Raw genomic sequence first — 18,237 nt, 5'->3', positions numbered from 1 at the left:
CTAAATGCAAACCCCAGACATCACATCCTTTCCCCCGTAATTACTGCAGCAGATATCTCTAATACAGTTTCTCAACTGTAGCACTACTGAAATCTGGGATTGGAGAATGCCTTGTCAGAGGGAGTGGTCACATGTGTTGTAGGGTGTTTAGCAGTATCCCTCACCTCTACCCACTAGAGTCCAATAGCACCTCAAGTCATGGCAACCAAAAATGCCTCTAGACATGCCAAATGTCCCCTAGGGCAAAATCACACTCCCCCTCACCCCCATGAGAACCACTGCTCTAAGAGATAAGGACTTTCAAAAAACCATCACAATACCTTCATCACACCCAACAAAATTAATAATAACCTCTTAACATTATTTGATAGCATGTTTGTGTCCAATTTTGTCCAGTTGTCCCAAAAAATGTCTCTTTACAGTTAGTGTGTTTGAATCAACATCCAATCAAGGTTCCCACATTGACTGATTGGTGTGTCTCTTAATATATAACACTGACCTCTTCTGTTTTTTTAATGTCATTTATTGGTTTAAGAAACTGGATCACATATCCCTATAGAATTTCCCATGTTTCAGACTTAGTTGATTGTATCCTTGTGACATCACTTAACATGTTTCTCAGCCTCCTACATGTCCCATAAACTGGCAGTTAAATCCAGGACCTTCCATATATTCATATTCAATTCTTGTGGCAACAATATTTCCCAGGATGTACTGTCCACTTACTACTGCATGACATTGGAAGGCATATAATGTCTGCTTGTCTCCCTTCACGTGATAATAAGAATGACCCATGGGTTCTGAATGTATCAGACCCATTGTCCACCATAAAGTTCCCTCCAATCTTCACTTAATGGTTTCAGCAACCGTTGATGATCATTGCCTAGAGCCGTTGTCTCAGTTAGGGCGGCAAAATAGTGGTTTTCTAATTTCATCATTCCTGCTACAATTATTAGCACAACAGTGTGGTTACCCTGGAACATAGTTCAAATAGGAAGGCAGGATAAGTGCTTGGTTCTTTCCCTATATTTAGCAACATTCAGAGTACAGAGTTGAAGGCCTTTGCAACTGCCAGAAATGACAAAGATTTCTTCTTCTGTTATCATTAAGAACTCATGAATTTTTATATATTTGTTGCATCTCAAGCCACTGTCCCATCTTAGGCCAGGAGAAACCCCTTGATATAGATATTCTTGTCAGAAAAGTCAAATCAGAATCTAATGTAGCTCTTGGAGCTAATTTCCAGTTTACAGGTGCTGGAAGAACAAGTACAAAACCACCACAACCAACACCCACTACTGAGGAAGCAAAGAGACAAATGTGAGGATATTATATAAGATGGTGACCTGATTTCTTTGTCAAGTTAGTGGCATGGGGGGAAACATATATATATATATATATATATATACATACATGGAATTTTTTCATTACAAAAAATTTAAGCCTATCTCCAGCTGACTATATTCCAAAATATGAGTGATTTTAAATCCAACTGTTGGAGTGTTAGAGAGATGTGGAGGAACTGAGTCTCTCATCCATTGTCAGTGGGAATTGCAAAATGGTACAACCATTTTGAAAAAGTTTGGCAGTTTTTTAAGAAGTTAAACATATGCCTACCATATGATCCAGTCATTCCATTCCTTGATACTTACCTAAGAGAAATGAATGCATATGTCCATAGACTTGTACACAAATGTTCAGAGAAGCAACATTTCAGGTAGCCAAAAACTGGAAGCCATCCAAATGTCTACCAGATGTCTGGATGAACAAACTGTGGTATATCCATTCAGTGAATTACTGCTCAGCAATAAAAAGAAATGAACTATGATTCATGCTACAGCATGGATGAATCTCAGGATAACTATGTTTAGTGAAAGAAGCCAGACAAAATAAGTACATATTGTACTATTTAATTTATACAAAGCTTAGAAAATACAAACTAAACTGCAGTGACAGAAGGCAGATCAGCCATTGCCTGGGGACAAGGGCAGGGATGGGGAAAGATGGTAGAGAAGGTTTACAAAGGGGCATGAAGAAACTTATGGGGGTGATGGATATGCTCATTATCTTGAGCACAATAATGGCTTCATAGGCATATACATGTCAAAACTTAAACTGGACCCTTAAAATACATGTGTTTATTGTATGTCTATTATTCCTCAGTGAAGCTGTTTCCAACTGTTAGGACAGGAGAATAATTTGTCCCTGATCCTTCCTGGTCTACAGAGCTTTCATTCAGGCTCCTTCACCCTCTTTGGGGACAGAAGTATTGAATAAACACGTCCAGGCTCACCCCCTTTTCTCACTCCTCCCCCAGGGAAGAAGCTAATCTGACTCATCAGAACAGGACATTCATTGGGCTATGTTTTATTGGAAGACAGGGTGACTGTACCTCGAAAGCAAGAGGCAGGCTCACCTACCACTTCCTTTTTCGCTGCCTCTGTCCAGACTTGACAGGCCCTCAGCCAAGGAACTGCTCTTGTGTTCCCTACTTTCTGTCCATGAGGGAAAGCCCACCATTCTTCTCTGATAGGGTGGATAAATTTACTGCAGCCCTACATTAGAGGTTATTGAGCACTCCCTTGCCAAAAATAAAGTAGATATTTCTGTTTCTGCAGTTCTTTGTGTATGCCCTCTGTTAGAATTTTGAAGGACAGGAAGGGTAAGTCTTAGTCCCCAAACTGCTGTAGTTGAATGTTATCCTTTTCTTTCCATCACAGCAATCAACAGCGTTAGCCACACTTATTTTCTCTGAAGTGAGACGCTGAAAATCGTTTCCAAAAGCTCGGTCCTAAACCACCCGGACCTCCTGGCTCTTTGTCTGTCAGCTTTTCATCTCTTGACTCCTGCCAACTGCCGTCTTCAGTTCCATGCAATTTCACCCTAGAAAGTAAGTGTAAATGCAATCCCCACACTTGATAGAATTGACTGGAAAGTTGGCTGCTGAATATAGTCCCAGATGTTTAATATAATTTTGAATCTTTGGCCAAGTCATTTCCATGTTTGCTTGGTTGTGAAAGGTTTTCCGGCGAGTGAGAATTTAAGGGTTGAAGACTTTAATTCATGGGCTCTCTAACAGACCTATTCCCTATTTCCCATCTTCTCCCACAAAGACATTAATTTACCTCATTTAGAATTAATTTACCGAACTGGGATTTAGCATTGCACTGCTGGCTTAAACTCAGACTTACTATAAGCAGCAGTCATAGGGAAATTCCCAGAGCACAGGTTGGAGGGATGGGGTCCACCATGTCACCAGGAGTCTCACTTATGGGAAACATAATGATGAAATTCCTCAGGGCTCTGTCCCCAGAAAATCCAGTCTCTTTTGAGCAAAGCATTCTGGATTTTTTTCTCATGAGACTGAGGCTCCTGCAACTGTTCATATTTTCCTTTCTGTTTTGGCCACTAGGAAATTGAAAGCCCCAAATCTGTCCTTGTCTGTCAGCTTGACAGGAACTTGTTTGTTTTTACCTTTAACCCTGGCTTTATTTCCTTACTCCAATACACCCTTCACCCAGATGTCTACATTTATTTATGTTTACCCTTTTAATACTACAATTATCTCTAGAATAAACCATCTCACTTTATCTTGGAATAAAGGAGAATATTACATGTTTAACATCTCTGGATGTAGCTTCTAAAGTCAGACAAGAGGGGGAGAATTCTATAATCCTAATTCATAAGCATTTAGCTCTTTTTAGCCTATCTTCTCCTATTAATAACTTACTTTCTAAAAACAGAACAATCCCCAAGAGACACATAAATATTCACCTATATCTCCCATGAGACTATAAGTGCTACTGACTACATGTCTTCATTTTTCCTCTTTTATATTTTAGCAGGTGGTGCCTACATGTTCTGGTGTCATCGAGTTCCTCCCATCACTATTACAGCACCCACCCCTTCTGCCCTCCTCTCCTCATACCGCTCCCCAGACGGCCCCAGCCCCTCTCCCTGACCTCCTCCTGCTCCTGAAGTGACCGCCTGGGTGTCTGACAGGGAGATACATTTAAGGGCCAATCAAGCCTAACAGAGAAGTCCATCTATACCATCCTCCTAAAACTAGAAAACAAAACACAGCCAGGTACGTGCTCAAATGACAGGAACCCCAAAACAAGAAGACTTTAAAAAGGTCCAGAACAAGCTTTTGCACCCTGCTTCTCTCTGAGAGAGAGCTCCAGGCTTGGGGAACCAGAGTGCTTCCATGTGGCACTGAGCCAGGCCCCAAGCTCCATGAGGACAGAAGCTCCTCCAAAGGACCTTGACCTATGTATCTCTTCACTTGGCTATTAACTCGTATCCTTTACAAAATCTCATAGAAAAAAATCTGGCATCTGCTCAAGGAATCTAGTGAACAGGAACAAACTTTGGTGAAATTTCTGGAACCATAACAATTGAAATGGATAACAGACTTTTTACCCAGACAGCAGAAGCTGATAAGGGCCCTAGTCCTCCAGAGCAGTTGACTGCTGTCAAACTGTCTGATTCCAGAATTGCCCTAAAATCTGGCCATGGAAAATACCTTGGTATAAATTCAGATGGATGTGTTGGGCATTCGGATCCAATTGGACCAAAACCGGTCTTCCAAGATGGGAAAATTACTGGCCTCAAATAGCTTTTCTATTAGATGCAATGAAGTAGGCAAGATAAAAGCAAGAAGTAAAACAGAAGAAGAAGAAATGAAAAGAGCAGATCCTGTGCTGAAAGAGAAACTAAGAAAAAGATGATATTCCAGAAGAAGACAAAGGAAACATTAAACAGTGTGAAATTGATTTGTAAAGAAATTTCAGAGCTTCCAAGACCACAAACTTAAAATAAGTAAAGACCATAAAATACTTAAAAAAGCCCAGATTTTTGTCTGAAACACGTCTGGACAAGAGAACCAAATTGAAAGCTGATAGATATGCAAATGACCATGATTTTTGTTTCTGTCTTCTCCTTTTTTTTCCTGAATAAAATAATCAAATGGAAGTGTTTTTACAGGAAAAAAAAAAGGTCTCAAACAAACACACACACACAAAATGCACTTGCCATTGAGATAACGCTATTCTAAAAGCAAAATGCTAAAATAAATAAATGAAATATTCATGTTAAAACCATAAGAGGTTTTCATTTGAGAAGAAAAGAGAGAGCACTGTTCATCAGAAATCAATGTCAGTGGCAAATTCAAGGAATAAACATGGTAGGGTTTACAAAGACTTCGCCTTCATTTATTCCAATGATGCGAGAAAATAACCTGAAAATAAAAACTCTTCAATTCTTGGAAGGCAGTATAACAATGCTGTTAGAAGTACAGGCTGTACTGGTGTTTGTACTAGCGTAGAACATTCTGGAAATTTATACAAGAAACTGACAACAGTGGTTCACTTTAGGGAGAGGCACTGGGCATCGGGTTGGAGTGAGACATTTTTCACTGTTTAGCCTTCTGTGTTGCGTGAATTTTTTTTTTTTACCGTGGACCGTATTACTTTTTCAAATCAATAAAAGCAAAGAGAACTTGGAGTCAGAGAGACCAGAGCTTGGCTCCTGCAACTGCCAGCTGCGGGCTCCATGACCTTCGCCGGGTGGCTTCCTCTCTTTAGGCCTCAGTATCCTCACCTGTCCTGTGGACTAATTATAGTACCTGCCTCATACAGGCTTTAGGAGGAGTAAATGGGATGATAATATGCATAAGGTGCTTTGCAGAGCCCCTGACACACAGTAGGCGCTCAATAGATGGCAAGGCAATTAAAAAGTGTTAATAAGAAAATGTAATCCATTCTTAATTAAAAGTAAATATGGAACAATACTAAGCTGTGGACTAGGAGGTAGAAGGCATAAAATTCCTTTTTACAACCACCTATTTGCTATCAGCAGGTAGAGATTAAGTTAAACCACCATCGTGAAAGATAGGAAGGATGTGAATTCCATCTGAGAAAAAGCTTTCAATTCCTCAAAAGCACAGCCTAAAATCCAATGTTTCTAAGCAGTTTCATCCACCCATGGGAGTCCTTAGCCTCCCCTTACCCTGAACCCTGAGGAAAAAAGGAGTGAAACTCCACAAAGATGAGTAAGAAACCCCAAGGCTGACAGATCTACTTTTCTCCTCTTGCAGGGCTTTGCGAAAGCTAATATGCGCAGGAATCATTCCTGGGGAATCTTACTGAAGTGCAGTTTCTGGCTTAGCAGGTCCAGGGGGAGGAGGTCTCAGGGGGCTGAGTCTCTGCGTCTCTGACAAGCTCCCAGTGATGCCAGTGCTGCTGGTTCACAGGCCACACTGCACATCAGGGTCCTACTGACCCCAGACTATGGTTCCACTGCTTTAGCAATGGCAGTGTTGACTGATTGTGATCACTGTCATATTTTCTCTCCTGGTAACAACCTGGCCAATTCTAAATCAATGGTTCTCAACTGGGGCCAACTGTGCCCTCCACGGACACTGCACAATGTCTGGAGATATTTCTGTCACAACTGCAGGGGGATGGGTGCTACTGGTGTCTATGAGCAAAGGCCAGGGCTGCTGCGGAACACCCTGCACGTCACACAATGGCCCCCACAACAAAGGATTATCTGGTCCCAGATATGACAATAGTGCCAAGGTTAAGAAACCCTATTTTAAATAAACAGAACATGTGAGCTGAGTCCTCTCAATCCACCCCAAGACTACAAATCCTGATTTTACAAGTGGGTCATCAATTCAACATTGTCCTTTCCCAGGCTAGATCTGACATGTGGTGAGGGTACCAGATTAGCAGAAAGAATGGGATGCTGTATGCAGGGAAGGGCTCACCAGGTCGTAGTCCATATTTTGTTTTAAAATCAAGTATATGTGGTTCAGAAAGCCAGCGGTGATCAACTAAACATTAAATTTTCCACCATTTTGAGGCACAGCAATTTCACAGGGCCACACCTCTGTTTAAGCAAAGGACCTATAGCTTAGGTCTAAGCTCCCTGAAGGCAGGGCTGTCTCCAAAGCTGTCTATCAATAGCACTGCAGCAGCACTTAGCATATTCTAAATACTCAAATATCATGACAATATTTGCAATTCCGAATGTGCTTAAACAGACCCAGAGATTGAACCCCTCTTTAGTGTGACATAGTTTATTATTTGTCATCACCACAAACATTATTACTAATGACAATTATTTATGCTACGGCCCATGTGGTATTGTAGAAAGCATGGGCTTTAGACCTCAACCCAAACCCGGACCCTCTCACTCACTTGCAACGTGACCTGGGACAAGTTATCGTAGTGCCCACATCCACAAAATGAGGATAATAATCCCTCCCTCTGACAGCACTGTTTTGAAGTAACAGGATGATATACTTAAATGCCTATTGGTTGGCACAGAACAGGTTCTTCTTAACCAGTATTTCCTTTCATCCTTAAGGAATGGAGTGAAATACCCACTGAGTTACATGGTGTTTATTTCTACACACAACGTATGTAAGAATTTCGCCCAAAGCAAGAAGGCCATTGAACCCCATTCCCTTAAACGAAAGGCCATCATTCCTCAGGTTTATTGAGCAATCTCAGGACTGTCTGCTTGCAGTTTTGTACAGCCCTTCAGGGCCAGATAGTGAATAATGATCATCATCAACAAAAAGGAGACCTCTTTGGCAGGGGAATATTTCAATGTTCATCAGCATGGGACCCCCTCTGAGTCATTAAAGGACGGAAATGAAATGTACTCTCTGCTAACAAATGCTAAGGACCTGAAAACTCGGAATAATTTTGCAAGAATTGTGCCCTTCTGAGAACAATGAAAGGAAGATGATTCAAGAGAAGGAGCCTGTGTCATAAGGAAGAGGCAAGCTCTCTAGAGCATTAGCCATAGATGTGCTAGGAAACAATCCATAATTAACTCACATTATGCATTTCTCACTATCAAGACATGGTGGTCTTGGATGAAAGGTGCAAGCATGCTGGCTCTGTTGATAACACTATCTTGTGCCTTTGGGAGAAGAGTTTTTAAAAGATGCGAGTGGAAGAGCACACCGGAGAGCAAAACCTCCCACTGATGGGAGCAGGTGCGTGATGCCAGGAGAGGTAGGTGTAACCTCAAAGACATGAAAGAGGAGTTCTGATCAGCTTCAGCTTTCCAGAAGCCCAGAAAATCAGGCTGGATACAACCAGACTCCTGCCCAGTATCCGAAACATCACGGAATTGCACAGCCCAGGACAGCTAGCACACTTTAGAAGACTCCTACTGAAACTTGGAAAGCATCCTTGAAATAATGATAATAATAAGCAGCTGAAAACTCCCTCTTACATCTGCCCATGCCAGGATAGGAATGAAACACCAGGGTAATGGACACCTGGCGACCCGTGAGTGTGGCAGTAACTTATCACAGACGATTTGACATGCTGGGAGAGTAGGCATTCCTGAATTGGGTCAGATTCCTGGTTCGAGTGGTATTGCCCACAGCAAGCCCAAGGGACAGGACACAGAAGGGTTCAGATGCTCTGTCTGACATCAGTGTTAAAGCCAAGGCAAATCCTAGTTTCCTCTCAGTAGCCACTCCCAAGTCCATCATTCATAAATTTGCCCAGACCCTTCTTAAACTGCATTTATATATCCTGCCAGGACCACCTCTTGAGATAATGAGTTTTAGGAGATTATTACCTGCTGTGTTAAGCAGTACTTCCGTTCATTGATTACAACAAGAAAACGAAGAATTAGGGGTGAAACAGCAGAAAGGCTAATGTTGCTTTCATCAAGGGACAATCTTGTGAAAAGTGGAAATATTTAACAGCTTGGAATCACCAAGCATTTATGCAGCAACCATGAACTCAGGAATCATAATGATTTCAAGTGTTTTGGTTTATGAAAAACAGGACTGGACAAAGGCATAATTTTTGTTAAGAGTTACTTAATTAGAAAATAGCTCAAAAAGCATGGAGTTCAGCAATGTTTTCAACCACAAAACCCTGAACTGATTGCAAATATGCAAGGATCAGAGGTTAGTGAAAAAACAGGAAAATCTGCTAGGAGACACTGAAATGAATACCGTGGCTTTCTGCACAGTGGGATGCCATGCAACCTCCAGGAAAAGGCACTACCAGTCCTCAGTGGGCATGAAGAGCCCGCCCGTTGGCTGAGCTACACTAAGTATCTTAGCCAGGATTAGTCTCATCAACTGCAAACACTCTAATTGCAATATGGTACCCTGGACTGATTCCTTGGACAGAAAAAGGACATAAGTGGAGAAACTAATGAAATCAGAATAAAGTCTGAAGTTTAGTTAATAGTAATATACCAATATTAATCTCAGTTTTGACAAATGCAGCATAGTTACATAAGATGTTAACATTAGGGGAAACTGGGAGAGGGGTATTCAAGAATTCTCTGTATTATCTTTGCAATTTTCCTATAAGTCTACATTATTCCAAAGTAGAGGTTTATTTTTAAAAATTTTTTTTTAATTTTCAGCAAACATATGTCATGACTCTTCAGAGCCACTGGAAGTTAGAGGTCAATAAAAACTATCAAGAGTTTTGAGAATCAGGATTTAAGGCAAAGGACATGAAAAGCCATTTTTCTAAAGAAGACATACAAATGGCCAACGGGTATATGAAAAGGTGCTCAACATCACTAACCATCAGGGAAATGCAAATCAAAACCACTTGTTAACATGGCTATTATCAAAAAGACAAGAGATAACAAGTGTTGGGGAGAAAGTGGAGGAAAGGGAACCCTTGTACCCTGTTGGTGGGAATGTAATCTGGTGCAGCCACTATGGAAAGCAGTGTGGAGGTGGCTGAAGAATAAAAATAGAGCTTCCACATGATCCAGCAATCCCTCCTCTGGTTGTATACCCAAAGAAAATGAAGAGAGAGCCATGCTCTCATATTCATAGCTGTATTGTTCTGAATAGCCAAGATATGGAGACAACCTAAGTGTCTGTCTACATGTGAATGGATAATGAAGTGGTGGTACATGTATACAATGGAATATTACTTGGCCTTAAAAAAGGAGGAAACCCTGTCATTTGCAACAAAATGGATGAACCTGGAGAACGTTACACTAAGTGAAATCAGATAGGTGCAGAAAGAAAAAAGACTGCATGATCTCACTTATATGTAGAGTCTGAATAAGTAAATAGATAGAAGCAAAGAATAGAAAGGTGGTTACCAGGGGTTGGGGAGGAGGGAATGGGAAGATGTTGGTCAAAGGGCACAAAGTTGGAGTTATAGAGGATGAAAAAGGCTGGAGATCTAGTGTACAGCAGGATGACGATACTTAATAATATTGTATTAAATACTGGAAATGTGCTAAGAAAGTAGGTTGCAGGTGCTGTCACCACAAAAAGAAAAAAGTATGTAAGGAGATGGATATGTTAATTAGCTTGACTGTGGTAATCATGTCACCATGTATGTTTATATCAAATCATCACAATACACACCTCAACTATATACAGTTTTTATTTTAAAAAATAAATTAAAAAAAAAAAAGAGACCCAGTTGGGTAAGGCAATTTCCCTGATATGAATATGGGGGTAAGGAGGAGAACAAGTTAAAGACTAGAAAAAACTAAGTGGATATTTATTAGGATATGAAGAAGTTAAGCAGATGACCATGGAAGCCATGGTAAGTCAAGTATGGAGACAACAAGTGTGAGGATGACCAAGGCTATGAGGATCTGTCACAATCATCTCATCCCAAAGATGACCATGACCTTCCAGAAATGTGCCTCACGACGGATGGGCCACATTCTACAGAGACACTTATCCCTTACAGGCACCGTATAATTTAGAGAATAGTAATTTCACTTGTTAAACCCAATAGGCCTAAACCTATAAACAGCCTGAAAGGAAAAACCTACAGCAAAACCTGGGACTTCTGACACAATACCAAAAATAACACCAAGGTTTACCAGAACACATACTAAAGTTACTCGGGTAATTAATCACCGTGCACTAACTTCCTCGAGTGGAGAGTGTCGTTAAACATAACCAGCAAGAGCATGTACAAAAAAATTAACTGCTTGTTCAAGAAGATGACAGAGATAAAAAAGGCAAAGCAAGAAAAGATTAAGTATTTGAAAGGCATCTAAAGAAAACTCCATCAAGTTTTCCTAAAGTAAAAAATGAAGACTGCACTGAAAACACATTGCTGATTAAAAGCTCTGAACCCTGGAGATTTGCAGGTTGATGCCTAAAGATTATAAATAAATCTTTATATAAATAAATAATGAGGCTTTATATAAACAAATAAAGCAATGAGGCTACCAGAAGAAAAATAATTGCCAAGGCAAATGTATGGAAACTCAGCCTATTTAAATATTTTTCCAGGAGCTTAGAGAAATCGTCAAACTTTATGGTTTTAGTGCAGGACTGGCCATTAGCAGAGCAACCTGGGCACTTTGCCTGATTTCTGAGTCTTTTTCCTAGTCTGTGCATGAAATACGTAAGACCACTTTTCCTCTGGGAAGAAACTGTCATTCCGAGTGACAGCCTTTGAACTCCATCAATCTTTACCTCTAAGTAACTTAGGGATACTATTCTAAGGGCCACACAAAGATAGAGTTTGACAAATGACTCAATTCGATGCAAACAACTTTAAAGTACAATTATTAGTCAAAGACAGCTACATCATTAGCCTTTTCTATTCCTGTAGATAATTACCTCTTACTTATATCATTTATACCAGCTTCTGTTGGCCAGAATAATTTCAGATCATTTTTAAGTGGTTACACTTAATCCCAACACCAGTATTGAAGGAAGGTGGCTCTACTTACAGTTATGAATGTTATTCCAGTCGATTTTAGAGAAGAAAGGATGGCAGCAAAGGCCTTCAAACTTCAGTCTCTCTTTCTGGCCACACAACAAACTCTGAATCAGGTCAAGTAGTTCACTACTAACTTTGGGGTCATCTGGAAACTTCAAAAACCGCTATTCCAAAAAAATAAAATAATGATTTCCTTAGTAAATTCAGTTTCTCATGACCCAAAGTTAAGAAAGTTCTCACATATGCAAGTTTGTCTTCTTTTTAAAAAGAAGGAAGTTTTGTGCCCTCTTAACTTTGGACCAAAGGCATGTTCCCGAAATAAACGGCCTGTTCACATCAATAGACCTAGTTCCTTTGCAAGGGTTCAATATCCTTCATGACTTGACCCCTGGTCACCTCTCCTGTCTCATCTAGCTACACCCCCCATCTTGCTCTTTGCTGCCCAACAATGATGAGCTATTTAAAGCTGCCTGTACAACTCATGCTGTTCTCTCTGCCTAGGACACCCTCCCCAACCCAGGCACTTCCCTGCCTGCCTCTCTGCCTACCTCTTCCATCCCATCATCCCTCCTGTGTGCTCTACTTTTGCACACACACAGTGTACTGTGTTTCTGTGTAATGATGGAGAAAAAAGGTAAGCCTTCTCCTTCCTTCTCATCAGTGTAAACTGGGTACCTAACAGTACCTAGTGCGAGTCACTTGTTACTGAATGAGTGGATTGAAATGAAAGAAAGAAATTAGCCCCAAGAATCCTCTAAGGAAAAACTTTAACTCAAGAGGAGATTCAAGAATAACAAATAATATATGTATGTATGAAGTACATAAAATATGTATTATATATAAACAAACAGGTGTTAGGCATTCCAGAAAGATGAACTTGGGTGAGACACAAAAACTTATGAGTTAACTTCTCTTTTTCCTTTAGATTGAAACTAAAACATATATATACTTATCACATCCTTAAGAAATGGGCTTAATATAGTGAAAAGTACAATTATTGGAAAATAGTTTGAATTTTACTTCATACATATGTATATATTATTGTGTTTGTATTTCATGTCTTCATCCAATTCTACGACCTTGGCTAGCAGTACTAAAAAGCAGTATAACATAATATCAAGTGCATGGACTTCAAAATCAGACTGCCTGTGTTATTTCGGGCAAGTTACTTAACCACTCTGTGCTTTGGTTTCCTCATCTGTAAAATGAAAATAATATTACCTCACAGGGATGCTCGAGGATTAGCCAAGATAATAAACTATATTTAATCAATTCTAAGATTCACACATTTATTCACATTTAACAGTGCTGACATCAAAATGCATTTTATAATCAATGAAATATCACAGAGTAATTGGCAGAGTTTTTTCTTTAATGGTATATAAAATAGCAGAGGCTTACAATTACTGGGAGTTGAGAGTCAATAAAATAACAATTAATAAATGTTTAGGACAGCTTTTGGTACCAAGCGAATGCTATAAAAGTATTTGCTATGATTATCACCCAGTACTACAGGTCTGCATTATAAACATTCATTCAAGCAATTTTTAAATGACATTTCTCAATATAATTTCCAAATCTATTAGTGGCTCTTTACCTGGAAATTCATGATGTTATTGAAGGTCCTGGCTGAGGTGCCTTCGGTGAATGGGGACCTTCCATAAACCATCTCATAAGCAATCACTCCCACCGACCACCAGTCACAGTCTAGACTGTAGACACCTTTTCCATCCCCATTCATCACGGTCAACACCTCAGGGGCCATGTAATCTGGGGTCCCAATCGGGAGTTTGGCATTCACCTGGAAATGAATAAATAAAATGAACACAGAAAAACTTTCAATTATCTTCAAATAGATTGCCAACAGCCACTTTTCAGACACAAGCTGATTTGCCTCTGATTACTATTCTTCCAGGCACTTAAACCTTCTGTCAAGGGGCACACCATCAGGAAATGTAAACGATTTACTAATTAAAAAAAAAAAAAAAGAAAAGAAAAGTATATAATGCAATCCAAAAGCAAAGGGGCACGAGTTTTTGATGATATATACCATACAGACTTTGGTTACATAAATGAGTCGGGTATATACCTGGAATAGAAAACATCTTTCCTGACACACATTACTGATAGGACAGAACTTATCTTACTTAAGAAAACGACCACATGACAAAGAAATCCTAAAGATAAACCTAGAAGATCAATCTATCCACTACTGAAAAACTGGCAGCTAGCTAGCTGGCAATGCAATATTACAAACGTGTGCTAAATTTCAAGTTTAAATATTTGGAATCAACCTTCCTACTTGGGCCCACCCACAGAGCAAGACATGATAAATAACTTCCACCAGAGGACAGATGTTAATGAGTTCATTTTCCTCACCCGCCCAAAGCCTGCTCCGATGGTTCCCTCCCTACTGTTCAGAACCCAGAGGCCTCGAACCCAATGGTACCCAAGCTCCTGACCTTGGCAAAGAAAGATTAGGACAATGTGGGACGTCTTTTTATAAAGCTAAGTACATTCCATTTAAAGAACTCTCCTTTTTGTCTGAGAATGTGTCCTTGTGTTTCAGTGTTTAAATGTCCTTTGTTTCTTGAAACAATGCTGACAAAGGTTTTCTGCCCCTCACCCTATCCCTTCCTAGGCAACCTTGTAAGCTCGCAGCTCTTTGGTCTTCAAAATTGTTTTCAAGTTTTACTAAGCCATGAAATTCGAACTCTAAGGATCGCCTCTCTAACTTCTTACCCATCAAAACAAGAGGACCTGACGTTAGTCATCCACTGTGTTGACCAGTTGTCCAATAGCCCTCCATCTAAAAAGGCTTCTCTCACAAAAAGTTGGCAGTTTTGTGGCACCAAAGAGCTTTCTCCCAATTAGAAGTTGTTAAGTGCCTGACTGAGCCAGGAGATTTTATAGGTATGGCCCCACATCTTTAAGGCTGGGCTTTATTTATATCATGAAAGTTGATTTGCTTTGCTTTATTTGATTGGGGATTGAGAGGAAAGTAGGTATTTTGAGAAGATATTAAAAGGTCTCCTTCCCCAGCAATGAAGACCCCAGCTCTTCTGGCCTGTAACTTTAATCTTGTCCATTCCTCTGACCCAAAGACCCACTGTTGTAGGAAACAGGCTCATTCTCTCTGCTTCCTCTTTTCACCCCTTCCCTCAGGCCCACCATAAGTTTTTCCAAACCCTAAACCCAGAAAGCAATGTGATACTGTCAACTGCTTTGGGCAATAGGATTTCCACTGCAAATACTCACTTGAGAAAGCTGGATGGTCACACCATCCAAGAAATCCACAGGCCTGGGTTGATGGACAAAAGTAGGGAGAAAGGAGATATATTTGGGCTAAGACAGGGCATTTTAATCTGAGGAACTAAAAGTAGTTTAAATCAAGTAGAAACCTTGATGTTGAGAAGCCTGGACCAAGACTTCTGTCTTTCAATGTGTGTGTATATGTTGATGAGCTCAGCACAGGATTAGGATTAAACTACAGGATCTTGGTAAAAACCCTCAACACTGATAAAAAGAAACAAATATTTTCAAAATATCAAAACAAGAGAAGTAAAAGCATCTTGGTTTGACTAGGGTAATGCCACTGTATCATTGATTAAATGCTTACCCTTTATGCCTAATTACCTTGCAGAACCATTAACACACAATCCTCAAATATGCATTGTTTGCACTTATTTGGTTTATTTTTATCATCACACTAGATTGTTTAGGAATATCCAGTTCTCCTTGCTTGCAGTTCACAGGGCTTGGTGACTTACCTGCTCATAGGCAAAGAGTTAAAAGGAACTTGACTGGGTCACATTTATCGGCACAACCCAGCAGTGGCTATCAGTTGCCGATGCCGTATTTTCAAATCCCAGATTAGACTTATTGAAGAAAGTCAGATAACTCCCCAACTAATTCTTGTCCCATAACAGATATGTGATTATACACACTGAAGTCAAATCATTTTGTCATTTTCTAGATTTTTAAGGAAAAATGTTCTCTACCTTGCTTTATGTATACCTCCTACTACAGTATTTATAGTAATTAATAAAAGTTAATGACAATTTAATGCCCGCTAAATTTCCATTAGTTACTGACTTCCAAGCACATTAAAACTATTCAACACGTAATCTCACACATCCTGATAAGGACTTAGCAAGATGCTTTCACTCTCCTCTGGTAGAATTCGGAGCCAGCTAATCTGGGTAATACCTTAAAAGTGGAAAAGTGTGAAGTATACCAGGGGCCCAGCCTGCCTGCAGTACACCATCTGACAATTTTTCTAAACTTTAGTTAATTTTCACTATATTGACAAGAAAGAAAATATACCAGTTCAGCAGGAGACAATACAAAAATGACTAAGAGATGGAAGACTCAATCACATTTTGGGAGACAGAGAGGTTAAAAAGAAAGAAAAGGATTAACTTAGCAGATTCTTTTACAAGCAGAAAGCAGATGAGAAGAAAGTACAAAAACCACTGTCATCTTCTCCCCATCCCTTTCCCATAAAATGCTGAAACAGAAAACAACCTCAACCTAACAGCATGAATGTACACCTGCAGAAGCAGGAGGGGGAAAGTTCTCGCTATGTTGTTCCTCTTGTGGAAAAGAAAGAAAATCTTTTCACTCCTACATAAATCTCAAAAAAGGCTATCTCCTATGGGTTTCCAACTGCTAAATGGGGCTGGTTATCACTTAACATACTATTACCACTTAACATATAACGCTATTTACAATCTCCTTACAATTGATTTTGTGAGAGCTGAATGAGACAGGTTGGAACTGTTAGCTATTTGCCATTCTTTGAGATTCTAACAGATGAAGTGGGTGACCTAAGTCACATGGCAGGTGGATGGCACAGCTCAGTTCAACATCCACCCTCTAGGCAGGATGGTCCACCCATGTTTCCTAGGGAAAATGCTCCAAAGCAACAATGAAGCTGGAAATAAAAGATGATGCAAGATGGTAAACTCAACAGATCTAAGATTCACAAATATCCAAAATATATATATATATATTAGTTGGGAGTGATAAAAAAGGATTCAGTGATTTTAGGGAAGTACATACATTAATTTTCGTAAATGTGGGTTTTATTTTATATAGTATATTCCAAGTACAAAAAAACATTTACAACTTACTTAAGGCCTATTTAAAAGATACACATGTTTAACCTACCACCGTTGATCAAAAATACCATAAGAAAAAAAAAGTGTAACTCTATATCCACATTTGACTTGGTCTAAATTGCAGATTACTTAAAACAGTCCTAACAATCCCTTTTTATCTCTTTGTCACATTCTGGCTCTAAAAGCACAAAATTCTGGAGATTCAGTTCTCTCTCCAAGAGAGGAGAAAGTACAGTATTCTCCAGTGTGCATGACTGAGGGCCATAACTCCTTGACCGAAATAATCAGGGATTGAGCACTTAAAAAGCAGGGATTGAGCTGCAAATAAACCAAAGTGCCTCTGGGAGGCTCCCCACCTGGAGTGAAGGTTGCTACAATTAGAACTGAAAAGGGCAGTTTGAAGCACTGAATAATAGAAACCTGAAATGAATAGAGCCCAGTCTCTCCATCAAAAGCTGAAGAGAGTGACTACAGATGCAGAGATAAGCTCTTACTCTTCATTCCCATTTATTTACCAGTAAATATTAGCAGTAACTTTGGATCATAATCTAGTTTGCCAAGTAGGTTTTCTTATTGCAAATACATATTGCTGGCTCTGATTAACAAAAGCTTTCTGATGCTTCTCATTGTACTGCAGTGGTTCTCAACCAGGGGTGGTTTGTCCCCCAGAGAACATTTGGGGATGTCTGCAGACATTTTTGATTGTCACAACTGGAGGGGAGGTGCTACTGGCATCTAGTGGATAGAGGCAAGGGATGAAGCTAAACATCCTATAATACACCGGACAGCCACCCTAACAAAGAATTATCCAGACTTAAATGCCAATGGTGTTATGCGCTTATGCTTCAATTATTACCAGACTATGTATCTGTGCTTCAATTTATTTCTAGGTGTATGAGTTTATTAAGGTCATTATGCAATGTATACATTTTTGAATCCTAGATGATAAAACCTGGCATTATTTAATTTTTCTGTGCCTTATTCCATTGAATTCAACACCTAAGTTTTCATGCCTGTTTCTGAATTATAACACTTAAAACATAAAATGTTTTGAGTCTACAATCTAATTCTTACTGTAAAGATCAAGTAGAATAGATTATAAGAACATAATCTGAGAAGAAGACAAATAAAAAAAACAGTGCTGAGGTTGAGAAACCGTGACTATGGACAGCATAGGGAGCCTGTTTTTCCAAGAGCCTAAACATCAAGGGAATTGTCTCCAGCAGACTCCGGTCTGCAGAACATGGAGGCCAGACCGTGGAATGCAAAGACTTAACCTAACTCCAAGACTTTCCTAATATCAATTTAATGGCACCCACCCTTCCTCCAAGGAACTTGAGAGAAAAGGCAATTTTACATATTGCCCTTTATGAAGACTTAACTCTCAGAGCTGGGGACAT

At 39.7% G+C, this 18,237-nt stretch overlaps 1 protein-coding gene and 1 pseudogene across 12 annotated transcripts in view; one reads left to right on the top strand and one right to left on the bottom strand.

The window, feature by feature from the left end:
* Positions 1-18,237, bottom strand: part of CIT (citron rho-interacting serine/threonine kinase) — a 150,166-nt gene that overhangs the window by 102,411 nt on the left and 29,518 nt on the right. For all 12 annotated transcript variants that reach the window (XM_057492587.1, XM_036929386.2, XM_036929387.2 and 9 more), the window contains exons 8-9: positions 13,312-13,515; positions 11,725-11,878 (exon numbers count right to left, since the gene is read on the bottom strand). In XM_057492587.1, coding sequence (XP_057348570.1) covers positions 11,725-11,878; positions 13,312-13,515 — 358 coding nt within the window. The remainder of the gene's footprint in view (positions 1-11,724; positions 11,879-13,311; positions 13,516-18,237) is intronic.
* LOC118934079 (protein FRG1-like) lies at positions 3,506-4,959 on the top strand (annotated as a pseudogene).

This window comes from Manis pentadactyla, chromosome 14, assembly GCF_030020395.1.
Source record: "Manis pentadactyla isolate mManPen7 chromosome 14, mManPen7.hap1, whole genome shotgun sequence".
In the NCBI taxonomy this organism is placed as follows: domain Eukaryota; kingdom Metazoa; phylum Chordata; class Mammalia; order Pholidota; family Manidae; genus Manis; species Manis pentadactyla.
Note: the sequence above shows the minus strand (reverse complement) of the source record. Positions and strands in the feature narration are given on the sequence as shown.